The sequence below is a fragment of the Meles meles genome, chromosome 7 (assembly GCF_922984935.1).
Source record: "Meles meles chromosome 7, mMelMel3.1 paternal haplotype, whole genome shotgun sequence".
NCBI lineage: Eukaryota > Metazoa > Chordata > Mammalia > Carnivora > Mustelidae > Meles > Meles meles.
This window is the reverse complement of record NC_060072.1, coordinates 136183016-136201947: the sequence shown is the minus strand read 5'-3', so window position 1 is coordinate 136201947 and position 18932 is coordinate 136183016. Positions and strand designations below refer to the sequence as shown.

The following is an 18932-nucleotide window of genomic DNA, read 5'->3' as shown; positions in this document are numbered from 1 at the left end:
AAAAAAAAAGAAAATTTTGTATTTTTTCTTTAAGTGTTGCAGCTTAAAATTTATTTCATTTAATGGATAAAGATTGAGAACCTCACTTCCATAGTCATAAATTTCAGTTTTAAGTAATGAAAAGACTACGTAAGGTGTTTACTTATCTCCTCTCTTTATTCTCAAAAGGTTCTAAAACTTACCAAGATTATACCACACAGTAAATAAATTAGAAACCACAAGAAAGAGCACCTGGTTGGCTCAGTTGGTTAAGCATCTGCCTTCAGCTCAGGTCATGATCCCAGGGTCCTGGGATCGAGTTCTGCATCAGGCTCCCTGCTCAGTAGGGAGTCTGCTTCTCCTCTGCCCTTCCCCCTGCTCTTATACTCTCTCTCTCAAACACACAGAAAAATAAATAAAATCTTAAAAAAAAAAAAAGATAATGGCCAAAATTTAAAATTCATAATAAATCTGATTAAGGCCTAAAACAGATTTCACTTTGCATTATCTATAAACACAGGTTTTGCTAAATTAAATACACAATATCACACTTTATCAACTTAAAAGTTAAGGATAAAATTTTCTTCCACTTCTTCATAGAAATAAGCTGTAAGCCATTCAGAGGAGTCTAAGCATTTTTTTAATTACCTGACTTCGTTTTATTAATTTGCACTTAAAATAATTTCTACCATATTTTATAATGTAGAGTATCTGCTCTCCCATAGCCCCACTACTGCTATTGTGTTTTTATCATAATCTCTCTCAACTCTGCAAGTTTACATTCATCTCGCCCTTCTTAAATGAATTCTTTCCCTTCGCGTCCTCCCGCATCTTCACATCCATCTACAGCTGTTCTTTCCAGTTGCTTTCTAATTCTGTCCTTCCATAATGGCATCCCTAAGAACTGTTTACTCCCACCAACCTTTATAAATCTCAATCCAATTACCTCTCTACCATTATGACACTGTTTTCTCTTATGATCTCGAGGACTTCCATTTCTTCCTACGATTCTTTTCATTATACGGATCAAGAGGATGAAATATGAAAAAAACATCGGGAAAAAGTTTAAAATGAAACAACGTACCTTTCTAAGACCAAGGCCTAACAATGTGAAAGGAGGTTTTAGAATAGAATCTGGTGATGGCAAAGCAGAAGAGTCACAGACGTCGACTGATGGTTTGGAAGGAACGCCAACCGTATCTTCACATTTGTTATCAGAATTATCATCCTCAAATACAGTTTTATCTCCCGGTGATACAAGGCCAAGTTTTGTTTCCACTTAGTAAAAAACAAAATAAAGAGTATATGAAAATATCTGTAATTTCGAATTACTGACTAACACAAGAACGGACAAAAATCAGTGAATAACACAAGTCTTCAAACAGCTTACAGTTCTTGAAACGCTGAGAAACATTCATTAGTTTTCTTAAGTTTGGTTTTGAGGTATTCTAGAAAAAAAATTAATAGTATTAAGGATTACAATAACACATTTGGTAAAATAATTGTAATATTCACCATTGTCAAATGAGCACCACTACACAAAGAACATGGGTTTTGGAATCATTCAAATATAGATGCAAATCTCAGTTCTGCCATTTACTAGCCTACATTTTCTCATGGGGTGAGGATTATGAGATGTGTGTGTTCCAAAATTCATTGTTTATGTACCACACCCAGTGCTCCATGCAATACGTGCCCTCCTTAATACCCACCACCAGGCTCAACCAACCTCCCACCCCCCCGCCCCTTCAAAACCCTCAGATTGTTTTTCAGAGTCCATAGTCTCTCGTGATTCTTCTCCCCTTCCAGTTTCCCTCAACTCCCTTCTCCTCTCCATCTCCCTATGTCCTCCATGTTATTCCTTATGCTCCACAAGTAAGTGAAACCATATGATAATTGACTCTCTCTGCTTGATTTATTTCACTCAGCATAATCTCCTCCAGTCCCGTCCATGTTGATACAAAAGTTGGGTATTCATCCTTCCTGATGGAGCCAAAATACTCCATTGCATATATGGACCATATCTTCTTTATCCATTTGTCTGTTGAAGGGCATCTTAGTTCTTTCCACAGTTTGTCGACTGTGGCCATTGCTGCTATGAACATTGGGGTACAGATGGCCCTTCTTTTCACTACATCTGTATCTTTGGGGTAAATACCCGGTAGTGCAACTGCAGGGTCATAGGGTAGCACTGTTTTCCAAAGTGGCTGCACCAACTTGCATTCCCACCAACACTGTAAGAAGGTTCCCCTTTCTCCACATCCTCTCCAACACTTGTTTACTGTCTTGTTGATATTGGCCATTCTAACTGGTGTAAGGTGGTATCTCAATGTGTTTTTGCTTTGAAGAATCTCTCTGATGGCTAATGATGATGAATACATGAACTGGCACAAAAACAGACACATAGACCAGTGGAACAGAATAGAGTCCATATATGGACCCTCAACTCTATGGTCAAATAATCTTCACAAAGCAGGAAAAAAATATACAGGAGAAAAAAGACAGTCTTTCTATGTAAAATTCTAAGCTCACAATTAGAGGATAGTAAAAAATATACTGTAACCTTTTTTCTTATTTATTTATTTCCTCAACATAACTCATTTGCACTTATAAATCCTAAACATGAAAAGGGAATATAAATTTTTAAATTATGTAGTTTAAAAATTTTTTATATTTAATGACATATTATGCACATTACATTACTTATAACATTTCATTATACAGAATTCCATCTGTCTGCTCATTAATTCACATTCAAAAAATATTAAAATTGCTTCTTCAGGCAACGTTTTATTCTAGGTGTTCCAGAAGATGCACAATTATGTTTCCTAACATCCAATAGCTTATCATGATACAGGAGCTTTAACATGAATATTTAAATAAATATAAAGTGACTGAAAGTTTAAATATTAGAATCTGATACAAAGATTATGAGTAGATATTTTTTAAAACTATAATATAAAAGATTTCTGAAATTAGACATTTTACCATATGGGTATGAAAAGCCTGTCCTTCTAGTGTTAATTATTATTTTAGGCAAAACATGTATTCTTCCCTTAAAGAGTTTTAACTATACTCTTTATGGAATTATTTTGAAAACACAGTAGAATGCCTTTGCAATATAAATTTTGAGAGGCAGTTTAAATTTCTGAATTTCTGCAATTTCCAAACTTATTTTGGTCTAAATGTAAAACAAGGGATAGAAAAAGCGAAAAAACATCTTCTTTCATAAAACTACATGCTACCAAAATAAAAAATGTCCAAGAAAAAACAATCTGCAATAAAAAACTGGGTCCACTAAAGATTCATTGAGGCATGAATACTATAAAAGTCATGTTAGAAAGAGAGAGAGAGAAAGAGAGAAAGAGAAAGGAAAAGAAAGAAAAGTAATGATAAGATAATTTAAAACTCACAGTAAGAATCCTTATCCTTGACCAAATGTCATATTTCCTCCATCATGGGAAAGCTTTTCCCAATATAATTTTCCTGTCATTATATATTTCCAGCCCATTTTTTCCACCTTCAATATTTAACAGAGTTAAAAAAAAAAATTCAACTTGTCATATTTCTATAAAATTGTTTGTTCTGACCAACATTCTACTTCAAACATAAAATGATGATAGGCAGGCCACTGATTTAAGAGTAAATAATACACAAAACTAAATTCAGAGCAGGAAAATTAATTTTACAAGAGTGTACATTACCTTCATAGTCAAACTTAAGTCTTCATCATCTGATGTAGGCCATGAAGCGTTATCATCACCAGGTTTAACGGAAATACTTTAGAGCAAAAATATACAACAAAAACAAGTTCATGAAAAAGAAAAATCAAGTGAAAGGTCATCTATTTATTTATTGAATAAAGTTTCTTGATGTAATTGAACTTTGGCCTCTGTTTTTGTTATTAAGTTTTTATTTTAATTCCAGTATCATTAACACACAGTGCTATATTAGTTTCATGTATACAGTATAATGATTTGGTAATTCCATCACCCAGTGCTCATCACGACAAGTGCATTCCTTAACACTTAGCTCCTATTTCACCCATTCCCCCACCCATCTCCCCTCTGGTAACCATCAACTTGGTCTCTATAGTTAAGAGTCGGTTTCTTCGTTGTCTGTCTCTCGTTTTTTGTTGTTTTTTTCTTTGCTCATTTCTATTGTTTCTTAAATTCTACATATGAGTGAAATCATATAGTATTTGTCTTTCGCTGACTTAACTCCACTTAGCACAATACTCTCTCGTTCCCTCCATTTCACTGCAAATCGCAAAATTTCATTCTTTTCTATGGCTGAATATTCCATTGTATATATATGCCACTTCTTCTTTATCCATTCATCTATCAATGGACACTTGGGCTGACTATTGTAACTAATGCTGTAGTAACCACAGGGGTACATGTATCCATTCAAATTGGTATTTTCGTATTTTGGGGAGTAAATACCCAATAGGTGATTACTGGATTGTAGGGTAGTTCAGTTTTTACCTTTTGGAGGAAACTCCATACTGTTTCCACAGTGGCTGCATTAGCTTGAATTCCCACCAATAATTCAAGAGGATTCTTTTTCTCCACATACTTGCCAACATTGTTACTTATGTTTTTTATTTTAGCCTTTCTAACAGGTAGGCAGTGGTATCTCATTATAGTTTTGATTTTCATTTCCCTGATGATGAGTGATGCTGAGTATCTTCTTAGGTGCCTGTTGGTCATCTGTGTATTTTCTTTGGAAAAATGTCTGTTTGTGTCTTCTGATCATTTTTAAGATCGGTTGTGTTTTGGGTGCTGAGTTCTATCAATTCTTTTTATTTGTATACTAACCCTTTATTGGCTATGTCATTTGCAAATATTTACTCCTATTCCATAGGTTTCCTTTTTGTTGTGTGGATTGATTCCTTCACTGTGCAAAAGCTTTTGATTTTGATGTAGTCCCAACAGTTTGTTTTTGCTTTTACTGCTCCTGAGGCAAGAGCAGTAAGCAAAAATAAACAGAAACAGACCCAGAAATACAGAGAATTCTATATTGCCAGAAGGGAGGGGGGTGGGGGATGGACAAAATGGGTAAAGGGGAATGGGAGGTTCAGGATTCCAGTTACAGTAAGTCACAGGGATCCAAGTACAGCATAGGGAATACAGTCAAGGGTATTGTAACAGCATCATGCAGTAAGAGAGAGTAGCTACACTTGTAGTAGGCATGGTGTAACATTCAGAGCTCTTAAATCACCTGAAACACAACATAACATTATGTGTCAACTATGCTTCAATTTTAAAAAATAAGCAAACAAATATACAAATGTTAAAGAACAAATTTATGTCATTAGTGGGAATACTGTTCCCAGAGAGATTAAAAACTATAAGGTCCAACTTTTTCCCTACAGAGGTCCTGCCTTATTTAGGTCTATATGAACTAGCAAGACCTTAAAAACCATCATAAGCGAGGGAGGAGTCAAGATGGCGGAGAAGTAGCAGGCTGAGACTACATCAGGTAGCAGGAAATCAGCTCGATAGCTTATCTAAACATTGCAAACACCTACAAATCCAATGGGAGATCGAAGAGAAGAAGAACAGCAATTCTAGAAACAGAAAATCAACCACTTTCTGAAAGGTAGGACTGGCAGAGAAGTGAATCTAAAACGACAGGAAGATAGACCGCGGGGGAGGGGCCGGCTCCCGGCAAGTGGCAGAACAACGGAGCATAAAATCAGGACTTTTAAAAGTCTGCTCCACTGAGGGACATTGCTCCAGAGGCTAAACCGGGGTGAAGCCCACACGGGGTCAGCGTGGCCCCACATCCCACAGGGTCACAGAAGGATCGGGGGTGTCGGGGTGTCTCAGAGCCCGCAGGTATTAGAACGGGGAAGCCGGCTACAGAAACAGAGCCGAGGAGTGAGCTCTCAGCTTGGGGTTACCTTGAACCAGTTGCAGGCTGGGTGAGTTCGGAGCACAGCCGGAGACCGGGGATATGGGAGAGATTGGGCACTGTTCTCTGGGGGCGCACTGAGGAGAGGGGCCCCGGGCTCTCGGCTCCTCCGGCCCGGAGACTGGGAGGCCGCCATTTTGATTCCCGTCCTCCGGAACTCTACGGAAAGCGTTCAGGGAACAGAAGCTCCCGAAAGCGAATCTGAGTGGATTACTTAGTCTGGCCCCAGGGAAGGGCGGTGCAATTCCACCTCGGGCAAAGACACTTGAGAGTCACTACAACAGGCCCCTCCCCAAGAAGATCAACAAAAAAACCAGCCAGGACGAAGTTCGTCTATCAAGGAAAGCAGGTTCAATACCAAGGACAACAGCGGAATTCCAGAGGAGGAGAAAGCAAAGCACGGAACTCATGGTTTTCTCCCCATGATTCTTTAGACTTGCAGTTAATTTAATTTTTTTTTCAATTTCTTTTTCTTCTTCTGCTAAATTTTTTTTAACTTTTACCCTTTTCCTTTTAACGTTTTTTAACAGTTTATCTAATATATATATATTTTCTTTCTTTTTTATATTTTTTCTTTATTTGTTTTCTTTTTTTAATTTTTTCTTTTTTTTTCTGAACCTCTTTTTATCCCCTTTTCCCCCCCACGATTTGGGGTCTCTTCTGATTTGGTTAAAGCGCATTTTTCTGGGGTCTTTGCCACCCTTTTAGTATTTTACTTGCTCCTTCATATACTCTTATCTGGACAAAATGACAAGGCAGAAAAACTCACCACAAAAAAAAAAAAACAAGAGGCAGTACTGAAGGCTAGGGACCTAATCAATACAGACGTTGGTAATATGTCCGATCTAAAGTTCAGAATGACGATTCTGAAGGTTCTAGCCGGGCTCGAAAAAGGCATGGAAGATATTAGAGAAACGCTCTCTGGAGATATAAAAGCCCTTTCTGGAGAAATAAAAGAACTAAAATCGAACCAAGTTGAAATCAAAAAAGCTATTAATGAGGTGCAATCAAAAATGGAGGCTCTCAATGCTAGGATAAATGAGGCAGAACAAAGAATTAGTGATCTAGAAGACCAAATGACAGAGAATAAAGAAGCTGAGCAAAAGAGGGACAAACAGCTACTGGACCACGAGGGGAGAATTCGAGAGATAAGTGACACCATAAGACGAAACAACATTAGAAAAATTGGGATTCCAGAAGAAGAAGAAAGAGAGAGGGGAGCAGAAGGTCTATTAGAGAGAATTATTGGAGAGAATTTCCCTAATATGGCAAAGGGAACAAGCATCAAAATCCAGGAGGTGCAGAGAACCCCCCTCAAAATCAGCAAGAATAGGTCCACACCCCGTCACCTAATAGTAAAATTTACAAGTCTTAGTGACAAAGAGAAAATCCTGAAAGCAGCCCAGGAAAAGAAGTCTGTAACATACAATGGTAAAAATATTAGATTGGCAGCAGACTTATCCACAGGGACCTGGCAGGCCAGAAAGAGCTGCCATGATATATTCAGAGCACTAAAGGAGAAAAACATGCAGCCAAGAATACTATATCCAGCTAGGCTATCGTTGAAAATAGAAGGAGAGATAAAAAGCTTTCAGGACAAACAAAAACTGAAATAATTTGCAAACACCAAACCAGCTCTACAGGAAATATTGAAAGGGGTCCTCTAAGCGAAGAGAGAGCCTAAAAGTAGTAGATCAGAGAGGAACAGAGACAATATACAGTCTCTGTCTGTATATTGTCACCTTACAGGCAATACAATGGCACTAAACTCATATCTCTCAATAGTTAACATGAATGTTAATGGGCTAAAGGCCCCAATCAAAAGACACAGGGTATCAGAATGGATAAAAAAACAAAACCCATCTATATGTTGCCTACAAGAAACTCATTTTAGACCCGACTCCTCCAGATTTAAAGTGAGGGGGTGGAAAACAATTTACCATGCTAATGGACATCAGAAGAAAGCTGGGGTGGCAATCCTTATATCAGATCAATTAGATTTTAAGCCAAAGACTATAATAAGAGATGAGGAAGGACACTATATCCTACTCAAAGGGTCTGTCCAACAAGAAGATCTAACAATTTTAAATATCTATGCCCCTAACGTGGGAGCAGCCAACTATATCAACCAATTAATAACAAAATCAAAGAAACACATCAATAATAATACAATAATAGTAGGGGACTTGAACACTCCCCTCACTGAAATGGACAGATCATCCAAGCAAAAGATCAACAAGGAAATAAAGGCCTTAAATGACACACTGGACCAGATGGACATCACAGATATATTCAGAACATTTCATCCCAAAGCAACAGAATACACATTCTTCTCTAGTGCACATGGAACCTTCTCCAGAATAGATCACATCCTGGGTCACAAATCAGGTCTCAACCGGTATCAAAAGATTAGGATCATTCCCTGCATATTTTCAGACCACAATGCTCTGAAGCTAGAACTCAATCACAAGAGGAAAGCTGGAAAGAACCCAAATACAGGAGACTAAACAGCATCCTTCTAAAGAATGAATGGGTTAACCAGGAAATTAAAGAAGAATTGAAAAAATTCATGGAAACAAATGATAATGAAAACACAACAGTTCAAAATCTGTGGGGCACAGCAAAGGCAGTCCTGAGAGGAAAATATATAGCGGTACAAGCCTTTCTCAAGAAACAAGAAAGGTCTCAAGTACACAACCTAACCCTACACGTAAAGGAGCTGGAGAAAGAACAAGAAAGAAACCCTAAACCCAGCAGAAGAAGAGAAATCATAAAGATCAGAGCAGAAATCAATGAAATAGAAACCAAAAAAAAACAATAGAAAAAAATCAATGAAACTAGGAGCTGGTTCTTTGAAAGAATCAATAAGATTGATAAACCCCTGGCCAGACTCATCAAAAAGAAAAGAGAAAGGACCCAAATAAATAAAATCATGAATGAAAGAGGAGAGATCACAACTAACAACCAAAGAAATACAGACAATTATAAGAACATACTATGAGCAACTCTACGCCAACAAATTTGACAATCTGGAAGAAATGGATGCATTCCTAGAGACATATAAACTACCACAACTGAACCAGGAAGAAATAGGAATTTAGTAAAGTGTCAGGATATAAAATCAATGCACAGAAATCCGTTGCATTTCTCTACACCAACAACAAGACAGAAGAAAGAGAAATTAAGGAGTCAATCCCATTTACAATTGCACCCCAAACCATAAGATACCTAGGAATAAACCTAACCAAACAGGCTAAGAATCTATATGCAGAAAACTATAAAGTACTCATGAAAGAAATTGAGGAAGACACAAAGAAATGGAAAAATGTTCCATGCTCCTGGATTGGAAGAATAAATATTGTGAAAATGTCTATGCTACCTAAAGCAATCTACACATTTAATGCAATCCCTATCAAAATACCATCCATTTTTTTCAAAGAAATGGAACAAATAATCCTAAAATTTATATGGAACCAGAAAAGACCTCGAATAGCCAAAGGCATACTGAAAAAGAAAGCCAAAGTTGGTGGCATCACAATTCCAGACTTCAAGCTCTATTACAAAGCTGTCATCATCAAAACAGCATGGTACTGGCACAAAAAGAGACACGTAGATCAACGGAACAGAATAGAGAGCCCAGAAATAGACCCTCAACTCTATGGTCAACTAATCTTTGACAAAGCAGGAAAGAATGTCCAATGGAAAAAAGACAGCCTCTTCAATAAATGGTGCTGGGAAAACTGGACAGCCACATGCAGAAAAATGAAATTGGACCACTTCCTTACACCACACATGAAAATAGACTCAAAATGGATGAAGGATCTCAAAGTGAGAAAGAGATCCATCGAAATCCTTGAGGAGAACACAGGCAGCAAACTCTTTGACCTCAGCCACAGCAACATCTTCCTAGGAACATCGCCAAAGGCAAGGGCAAAAATGAACTATTGGGATTTCATCAAGATCAAAAGCTTTTGCACGGCAAAGGAAACAGTTAACCAAAAGACAACTGATATTTGCAAAGGACGTATCAGATAAAGGGCTAGTATCCAAAATCTATAAGGAACTTAACAAACTCAACACCCAAAGAAAAAATAATCCAATCAAGAAATGGGCAGAGGACATGAACAGACATTTCTGTAAAGAAGACATCCAGATGGCCAATAGACACATGAAAAAGTGCTCCACATCACTTGGCATCAGGGAAATACAAATCAAAACCACAATGAGATACCACCTCACACCAGTCAGAATGGCTAAAATTAACAAGTCAGGAAATGACAGATGCGGGTGAGGGGGTAGAAAAAGGGGCACCCTCCTACACTGTTGGTGGGAATGCAAGCTGGTGCAACCACTCTGGAAAACAGCATGGAGGTTCCTCAAAATGTTGAAAATAGAGCTACCCTATGACCCAGCAATTGCACTACTGGGTGTTTACCCTAAAGATACAAACATAGTGATCCAAAGGGGCACGTGCACCCGAATGTTTATAGCAGCAATGTCCACAATAGCCAAACTATGGAACGAACCTAGATGTCCATCAACAATGAATGGATAAAGAAGATGTGGTATATATACACAATGGAATACTATGCAGCCATCAGAAGAAATGAAATCTTGCCATTTGCAACCACGTGAATGGAACTAGAGGGTAGCATGCTTAGTGAAATAAGTCAATCAGAGAAAGACAACTATCATATGATCTCCCTGATATGAGGATGTGGAGATACAACATGGGGGGTTAGGGGGGTAGGAGAAGAATAAATGAAACAAGATGGGATTGGGAGGGAGACAAACCATAAGTGACTCTTAATCTCATAAAACAAACTGAGGGTTGCTGAGGGGAGAGGGGGTTGGGAAAAGGGGAGTGGGGTTATGGACATTGGGGAGGGTATGTGCTATGGTGAGTGCTGTGAAGTGTGTAAACCTGGTGATTCACAGACCTGCACCCCTGGGGATAAAAATACATTATATGTTTATAAAAAAATAAAAAATTAATAAATAATTAAAAAAAAAAAAACACCATCATTAGCACTGAGACACCCAAGAAGAGAGACTGCTATAAAAATAGAGTCCTGGTAGCTAGCTGTGCCTCTATTTCCCTATACACCGCCTAATATTTTCTTTCTGTGAGCTCTTAGATCACTCTTTTGTAGGGCTCAGTGGTACCCTCCAACCTTTTAAATCTTTAGCCTATGAAACCAGATTCCCAAAACAAGCATAGCATCAAATGACCAAGAGCAGGAGCCATTTCCTGCTCCTAGAGGACAAGCTAAACAGACTTTTCATCCATGTGATCATCTCAATGTAGACATGTTACTAACTTCCCAAATGAAGCTCTGTTACTGATTTGACAGCCAGTCTTAGCCCACCAAATCCTACCTGTACATGGGAAGGACATCAAAGAATTAGAAAAAGAGGTGGAGTGAGGAGACCACTACCTTGGCCATACATCTGTGTAGTTCAGAATCTCCATTCCCCCATTACTCGAGAGGATCTAAGCCAAGATTGGGGTGGAAGTAGATGATATCACTTTCCTATATGCTGTAAAAAGCCTTCCCCATGGCTCAAATGATTTTAATACTTCTCAACAGAAAACCTGAGGTATGCCAGTTCATTCAATTAAACCAAAAAACAAAAAAACTGCTCATGATTTTCTTGAACCCTCTATTTTAATATGCTTTTCTAAACAACTCCCAATATCCTGTGTCCTTCATTCCATTGTGTGTGTGTGTGTCCTTCATTTCTGTAATCCATCTTTATCTAACTTATCATAAGCCCAAATATTCTGACATCTTTACTAAAACTCTTATTCCTATCCAACCCAGTGTCGTTATTCTTGAAACTTGACCTCTCATGCCAATTCCTTCCTTACGCACCTTCACTGTGTTCACTAGACCCACTCCCCATCTTTCTATTATTAAAACATTCACCTATTAAGATGAGAAAAAAAGGAAAAAACCTGAATGTAAATCTCATTTCTGTCACTTATCATATCCAAATAAGTCACTTAAATCTCTTTTGCGTTTCAAATTCTCCATTTAAATAATCACTTGGTGAGGATGTTAAACACAGGTTGTAGTACCAGAGGGTATTTTGATTAATTCATCTCTAAGATACCCTAAAATCCTGAAATTCTATGTGCTTTTGATTTTGTCTATAGAAAAACAGAGAATACTTAGCTGGCAGAAAGGGAAAAAATTAATGGAATAAAAGCAACACCAAGAAAAGCAGAGAAGAAAGAAAAAAAAAACAAACAAGAAAAGATTAGAGAAAAGTCAATGGAGAAAAGGAAAAAGTCTACAAAAAAAGAAAAAGCTTCAAGGAACTGGTCAAGGGAAGTAGCCTAAAGGGAAAACTAGACTGGGAAGTCAGTAAACAGAGAATCATTTAGAAATATCCTCTAAATAGATGATAAAATTAATTAACGTATCATGGCCTACACCTAGACTACATATCCATCACTTCTGGAAAAATCATTCATCTCAAGGAGAGCAGACATCTCTATATCTAAGAATTTGCCTGATTAGGTCTTGCTTATGTAAAAGCTATGTACTATGGCCAGGGTAATGAGAGCCATCCTAAAATCTTTGACAGTAAAAACAAGAGACTAATTACCATTGCACTATTTACCCCTAGTTATCACTAGTTGTCAAATAAATTAGGACAAATGCTTGGACTAACCTGGTTTCTTAAGAAAACTCTAAATGTAAACACATAACTAAATTTGACTCTCTGAGTTGATCTGACTAGAATCTGTACCTTAATTAACCCCAGTGCTGCTGAGGGACAAAAGAATGGATGTGGGAGTCACGCAGGCTGACAGTCAAATCATGGGTCTACTACTCATTTTTTTTTTTTACATTGAAGGATGCCTTTATATTATGATACCCTCCTTAAACAGAAACACAATTCAAATAGAAACACACTTGTAAAACTCTTATTCTCTTAATCAAACCTTCGTTTACTACCACACTCAGCTACTAGCGGCATTTGGATGCAAAGGTTTCACTTGTGCTAATCTGGACAAGCCAAGGCAGAGACTCTGATTTGGAGACTTAACAGACACCCCTGCCAGTGGGCTCCTGCGGCTGCTGCTGCTGCTGCTGCTGCTTCCAGATAGCGCTGGTGGCATCTATTTAGGTTTTCTGCTTCCAGCTGAAGGTCTGCATATTTGTAATGATTTCCAAGTGGCCTCTGAAGAAAGAGAAGCCTTTTTTGGTGAAGGCTGAGATTCTGATTTCCGGGCAGCTGGAGCACAGTCTCTTGAAGTCACTTCCAAAGTATCACGTTTGGATTTAGGTTTCTTCACCTTTTTTCCAACTGGGGATTTTACCTTCATTTCTTTCTTTTTAATTTCTTCCACTTTATTTTTTCCCAGAGTGACGTTCGCACCATCATCTTCGCTCTCCCTAAAATCAGAGTCATCCTCAGACTCTCCACCAGGTGGCTGGTTCAGAGTCGTCAGCACTACGGCCATCGGCCATCGCTGCCTTCCCAAAGAATCTTCCTCTGTCGTACCACAGCTGTTGATGCTGCTTTTCTTTTCCCTTGAGCACCGTACACATCATCTTCCTCGGTAAGCTAATCCAAATCTAAATCATCACTGGCTACACTGCAATCGGAGAGATGGGGAGCCTTAGTCATTGTCCCAATTTCACTGCTGCCACATTTTTTTGGTGCTTTGATCTTAAGCCTCTCCCACATCGATGGTGACCCCTGGAAGTTCCTTCACTGATAAAGCTAGCGCCACTTCCAAGTCTCGCTGGTAGAGTTTGTCACCTAAAGCCATCCTTTTTTAGGGGTTTTCTCTTGTAGTGGGATATCTTCTTTCTGGAGATTCTTCAGTTTAGGTTTCCTTGTTTCTAGTATTAACTCCTTTGGTGTTGTTCTGAGCTTCTTATTCAAAGGTGTGGTTGCAGAAACAAAGTCCTCATCGCTGCCAGAATTTTCAAACTGTGAGTAACTGACTAGTTTCTTATGCCTCACAGGGGGCACCACGGCCCCCTCCAAGACCGAAAATTCGCAGCGTTCAAGCTCTTGTTAGCAGCAGTGGTGGTTTCTGGGTCTGCTACTCTTTAGCTATGGAATCATAGGTCAATTAATCAACGTTCCTGAACCACAGCTGACTAATTAACAAAAAAATTGGCTGTAACAGCACAGCTACTTTGTGATGCTATTGTAATGACTATATAAGTAATAAATGTCAAGCACATAATGTAGTGCCTAGCGCACAGCAGAACTCTCAACAAATGCTTTTCTCTGCATTCCCTTGTTAACACAGAATTTGTTTAAAAATCCATAAAAATCCTACCTGCTTAAAGAGTCTTCTTCAGAAGTCTTATTCGCCACTAAAGAAAAGAGCAAAATACATTTTAAATTAACAGAAAAATACAGAATATTCAAAGTATAAGACTGATGATGTGTTAAAAAGTATTCTTCGGGACCACACCTGGCAACCACACTGGAGTGAATATTAATTATACTATTGGTAGGCAGTTAACTCACTAAGAAATCTTACTTTCTCCTCTACATTTACCAAATGTAAGAAAAGAATGGTATGTATCAGAATTTGATACCTATAAGTGGATGTTTATAATGACCACAATTTTTACCAAACCCTTGAGACTGACAGAAAATGGTATCATTAGCAGAATCATCATCATAGACTGACAATGTCGGGATTCTTCTGGATTCTTCAGGACTTTCACTACAAGGTGCAGTTAAAAGAGACTATACTTATTTTGTTGTAACACAACAGAACTTCTCCAGATCTCCAGCAGGGGCTGTTAAGATTGGGGTGAAACACCTCATCACAAAGTTTGGTCTACAGCCACTGTACTTTGCAGCATGGCAAAACAGAGCAAACAGACTCTCTCTGGCCTTATTTCCAATTGCAAGATAAGTATCAAAGCTTTTAGTGATTTTAGTGATTTTGGTTCTATAAAGTAAAACCTCTTGAGACGACCTACTTTGATTGCTGGAGAGTCTATCTGGATCCACCTCTTAGACGACAATGGTACCAATGATTAGCGCTAGGTAGTAGGATATGATGTCATTGTTCTCAACCCTCCCCACTATGTGACGAATGTCTGTAGAAATCACACGTTTTCAGTCAGTAAGGCATATGTCATCAGATCCTACACTGATGAACATAACAAAGGACAGAGATTATCTTGAATCACTATATTCAATTACCTCGGAATTTTAATTTTTTAAACATTCAAGAAGATATCCACTGTATGATTGCAACTATATGACATTCTGGTAAAAGTAAAACTTTTTCTTTAAGATTTTTATTTATATATTTGACAGACAGATCACAAGTAGTCAGAGAGGCAGGCAGAGGGAGAGAGGAGGAAGCAGGCTCCCCGCTGAGCAGAGAGCCCAATGCGGGGCTCGATCCCAGGACCCTGAGACCATGACCCAAGCCGAAGGCAGAGGCCTTAAACCACTGAGCCACCCAGGCGCCCCAAAAAGTAAAACATTTTAAGTTAGGAGTTAAGGGTTACGGCAAAGGGAGGGATGAACAGGCACAGCACAGAGTACTTTTAAGGCAGTGAAACTATTCTATGTGACAGCACATGACAGATACATGTCATCACACATTTGTTAAAACCCATAGAATGTACAACACCAAGACTGAAGCCTGATGTAAATTATGGACTTTGGATGATAAAGATGAGTTAATATAAATATAACAATGTATCACTGTGGTTCAGGATGTTGACAACAAGGCTACGCGTGTAGAGGAACACGCGGTAAATGGAAACTAACTGTACTTTCTGCTATATTTTGCAATGAACTTTAAAACGCTGTAAAAAATAAGGCCTATTTACTGTGAAGGGAAAAAAAAGGTATCCATTGAGACTGTTAAGTTGGTACAGACCAGGTGAATTATCAAGTACTTACAACTTGATTTCCTTCTGGGAACCTGGAATTTTGATATATGCTAGGGAGAAGATGCCTTAAAGAAAACTTCAGGCACTGAGCATCTATAAGATTCTTGTATTGGCAGACAACATCTCATATGAGTTGTCATGATTTGATGCTGGAGGAATTTAAGCACACCCATAGGCAGTGGATTCTTAGAAGCCTGCACTTGGCTTCCTCTAGACTTCACTCCATGCACCTTTTCTTTGCTGATTTTGTTTTGTTATCATTTCACCATAATAAACTGCAGGCATGAGTACAAATATGCTGAGACATGCAAGTTCTTCCAGTGAATAACCAAATCTGGGTGTTATTTTGGGAGCCTCTTATACAAATGCATCATATGCAATTTTTATGATTAAGGTTGATGTTTTAACACACAATTACAGTTAGAAGGTTATTTCACAGAATACCTTTTCTTGACTCTGCTTTTCTTAGTATTTGCCTGGGAGATTCCTGTATTTCTATATCCATTTGAATAAAGGCATAAAAGGAATAGATGAAATAATGTCAGAAAATAATGTGAAACAAGCAACAATCGTATTTTAATTAGGAAAAAAAGAATTCTGATGATTATCAATATGTTCTACAGTATAAAAGTTCCAATAAAAAAACTAAAAGGCCACATAAATTTTTTCCAACTAAATAGGGCTTAATTCACTTTTATTGTAGTTATGAATTAATAAGGTAAATGGGATAATTATAGAAAAATATATAACTATCATACCCAGTATAATAACAACTATTGATTATAGAGGTTTTTTGTTTCCACTCTTTTCTTAATTTCTTATAGAATTAAAAACAGTTCACCTATTAAAGGCAGTTGTTGACAACTGGTCAAAAAGTTGGAAATACTGCATTCAAGGTGTAGGATGAGTTATCCACTCTACCATGAAAATAGTGGATTTGATCACTAAAGATCAAAAGGACTCATTTGGGGGGAAACAAGTGAGTTATCTTACATACATAGATGGTTAAAAACTTGTCAATCTAATTGGCCACATATTCTTGTTAAGCCACAGTTTACCAATTTCTGAAAAAATATAGAAGCACGTCACATTAAAACTGTTACCAGGTAAAAATTTCTGACCGTCCAGAAAATGCTTTCAATCTTGGCCAAACATCATCACTAACCCTGTCACTGTGGTACAGGTACAAAGAAGTTTAGCATAAGAAACAACAAAATATGAAATACATTTTAGATGGGATAGCCTGTTACCTTAGAAGGAAATATACATATGGTAGAAATGTGTTCCAATAGTGATAGATTCCAAGACAGTTTTCCTTAGTGCTTTCTTTAGAGATGAAATTCAGAAAGGAGCGGTAAAAGTGGAGATATCAGAAGAAGGCAAATGAAAAAGGATGGAGAGAGACAGAACCAACAAAAATAGTCTAGTGTTAACTTTTTTTTACTGACACAGAACACTAGCAAGTGAGAACTAGTATATTCAGCATATCACCTTATATTTTCTCCTTGCTATTATACTAGTCTCCTGCAATAAAATACTTAAAAGTGGTCAGTTTCTCCCAAACTGCTGGTCTGTATAAACTCTTTCTGATCAAAATTTAAAACTGTCAAAATACAGCTGCATCATGATTCCATATCAGAGATAGGGCCTGACAGTGGCTTCCTGCCTATTGCTTCCAGATTTTTGTTCTGGTATTCATCCAGGAGAGTGTACCAGGACTTGAAGAAAAGCTCAAGTATCTCTACACGAAACAGGTAAGAAAGACAACACTTTTCCTCACACTTGACCCCTAGGTTTTGACAATTAGGGAAAAATGTTGGCCAGTCTACTCACCAGGCTAGACCATTTCCCCTTGACCCTGGCCAGGTAGATACTGCAAGTTACAAAAAAGTTAGGGAGGACCTTACTTGATGTGTTATTTTTCCATATTTGGACACAGAATGTACCAATCATGTAAATAACAGACCTGACAACTCAAAAATGGTTCTTTTGAAAAGGTTACCACCAAAGAGCTTTTAAAAATTAAATCTAACTTTTTTTTAGTGATTTTATTTGATACAATTAATACTCCTTGAATTTTTTTTTTAAATTTTTCAACATTTCCTCTAATTCCTCTCCTATGTCTCCCCAGCCACTCCTAGTCTTCTCTACTAAGTCTTACACCTCTGTCCACCCCTTATATATTGGTATTCCCAGGCTTAGCTCACTGGCCTTCGTCTCTTTCTATATCTTTTCCATCGTGGACAAGCTCAATCGTTGTCCAAACTATGACTTTGCCTAATAATTCTAATCAGATTATTTCAAATCAGCACCTCCAAACTTGATGCTCTATCTCCAGCTAGAAACTCCTAGTATTCGATTATCCAATTACTGAAAATATACTACATGGATATTCCATCAAATTCAACATATACAGAAAATACCTGGTCTTCCCTATTCCCACTGCACTCTGATCAAGTCCTACTCATTCTTCATGTCCAATTTAAATGTTAGTGCATAACTTGGAAACGTATGACTCTTCTAAGATTTCCTCTCTCCCCCTTTTTTTTAAAGATTTTTTTAAAAAGATTTTATTTATTTGACAGAGAGAGGGAGAGATCACAAGTAGGCAGAGAGTCAGGCAGAGAGAGAGGGGGAAGCAGGCTCCCTGCTGAGCAGAGAGCCCAATGCGGGGCTCGATCCCAGGACTCTGGGTTAAAGGCAGAAGCTTAAACCCGGGGCGCCTGGGTGGCTCAGTGGATTAAGCCGCTGCCTTCGGCTCAGGTCATGATCTCAGGGTCCTGGGATCGAGCCCCGCATCAGGCTCTCTGCTCCACGGGGAGCCTGCTTCCTCCTCTCTCTCTGCCTGCCTCTCTGCCTACTTGTGATCTCTCTCTCTGTCAAATAAATAAATAAAATCTTTAAAAAAAAAAAAATAAAAAAAAAAAGAAGCTTAAACCCACTGAGCCACCCAAGTGCCCCCTTTTTTTACGATTTTATTTATTTGACAGGGAGAGACACAGCAAGAGAGGGAACACAGGCAAGAGGAGTGGGAAAGGGAGAAAGCAGGCTTCCCATGGAGTAGGGAGCCCAATGCAGGGCTTTATCCCAGGACCCTGAGCTGAAGGCAGCCACTAAATGTCTCAGCCACCCAGG

At 38.2% G+C, this 18932-nt stretch overlaps 1 protein-coding gene across 1 annotated transcript in view; it reads right to left on the bottom strand.

Moving 5' to 3' along the window:
- The window catches only part of LOC123946028 (ankyrin repeat domain-containing protein 7-like), a 45824-nt gene that overhangs the window by 11355 nt on the left and 15537 nt on the right, over positions 1-18932 (bottom strand). The window contains exons 7-10 of the mRNA XM_046011087.1: positions 14210-14246; positions 3684-3759; positions 1370-1427; positions 1064-1257 (exon numbers count right to left, since the gene is read on the bottom strand). Coding sequence (XP_045867043.1) covers positions 1064-1257; positions 1370-1427; positions 3684-3759; positions 14210-14246 — 365 coding nt within the window. The remainder of the gene's footprint in view (positions 1-1063; positions 1258-1369; positions 1428-3683; positions 3760-14209; positions 14247-18932) is intronic.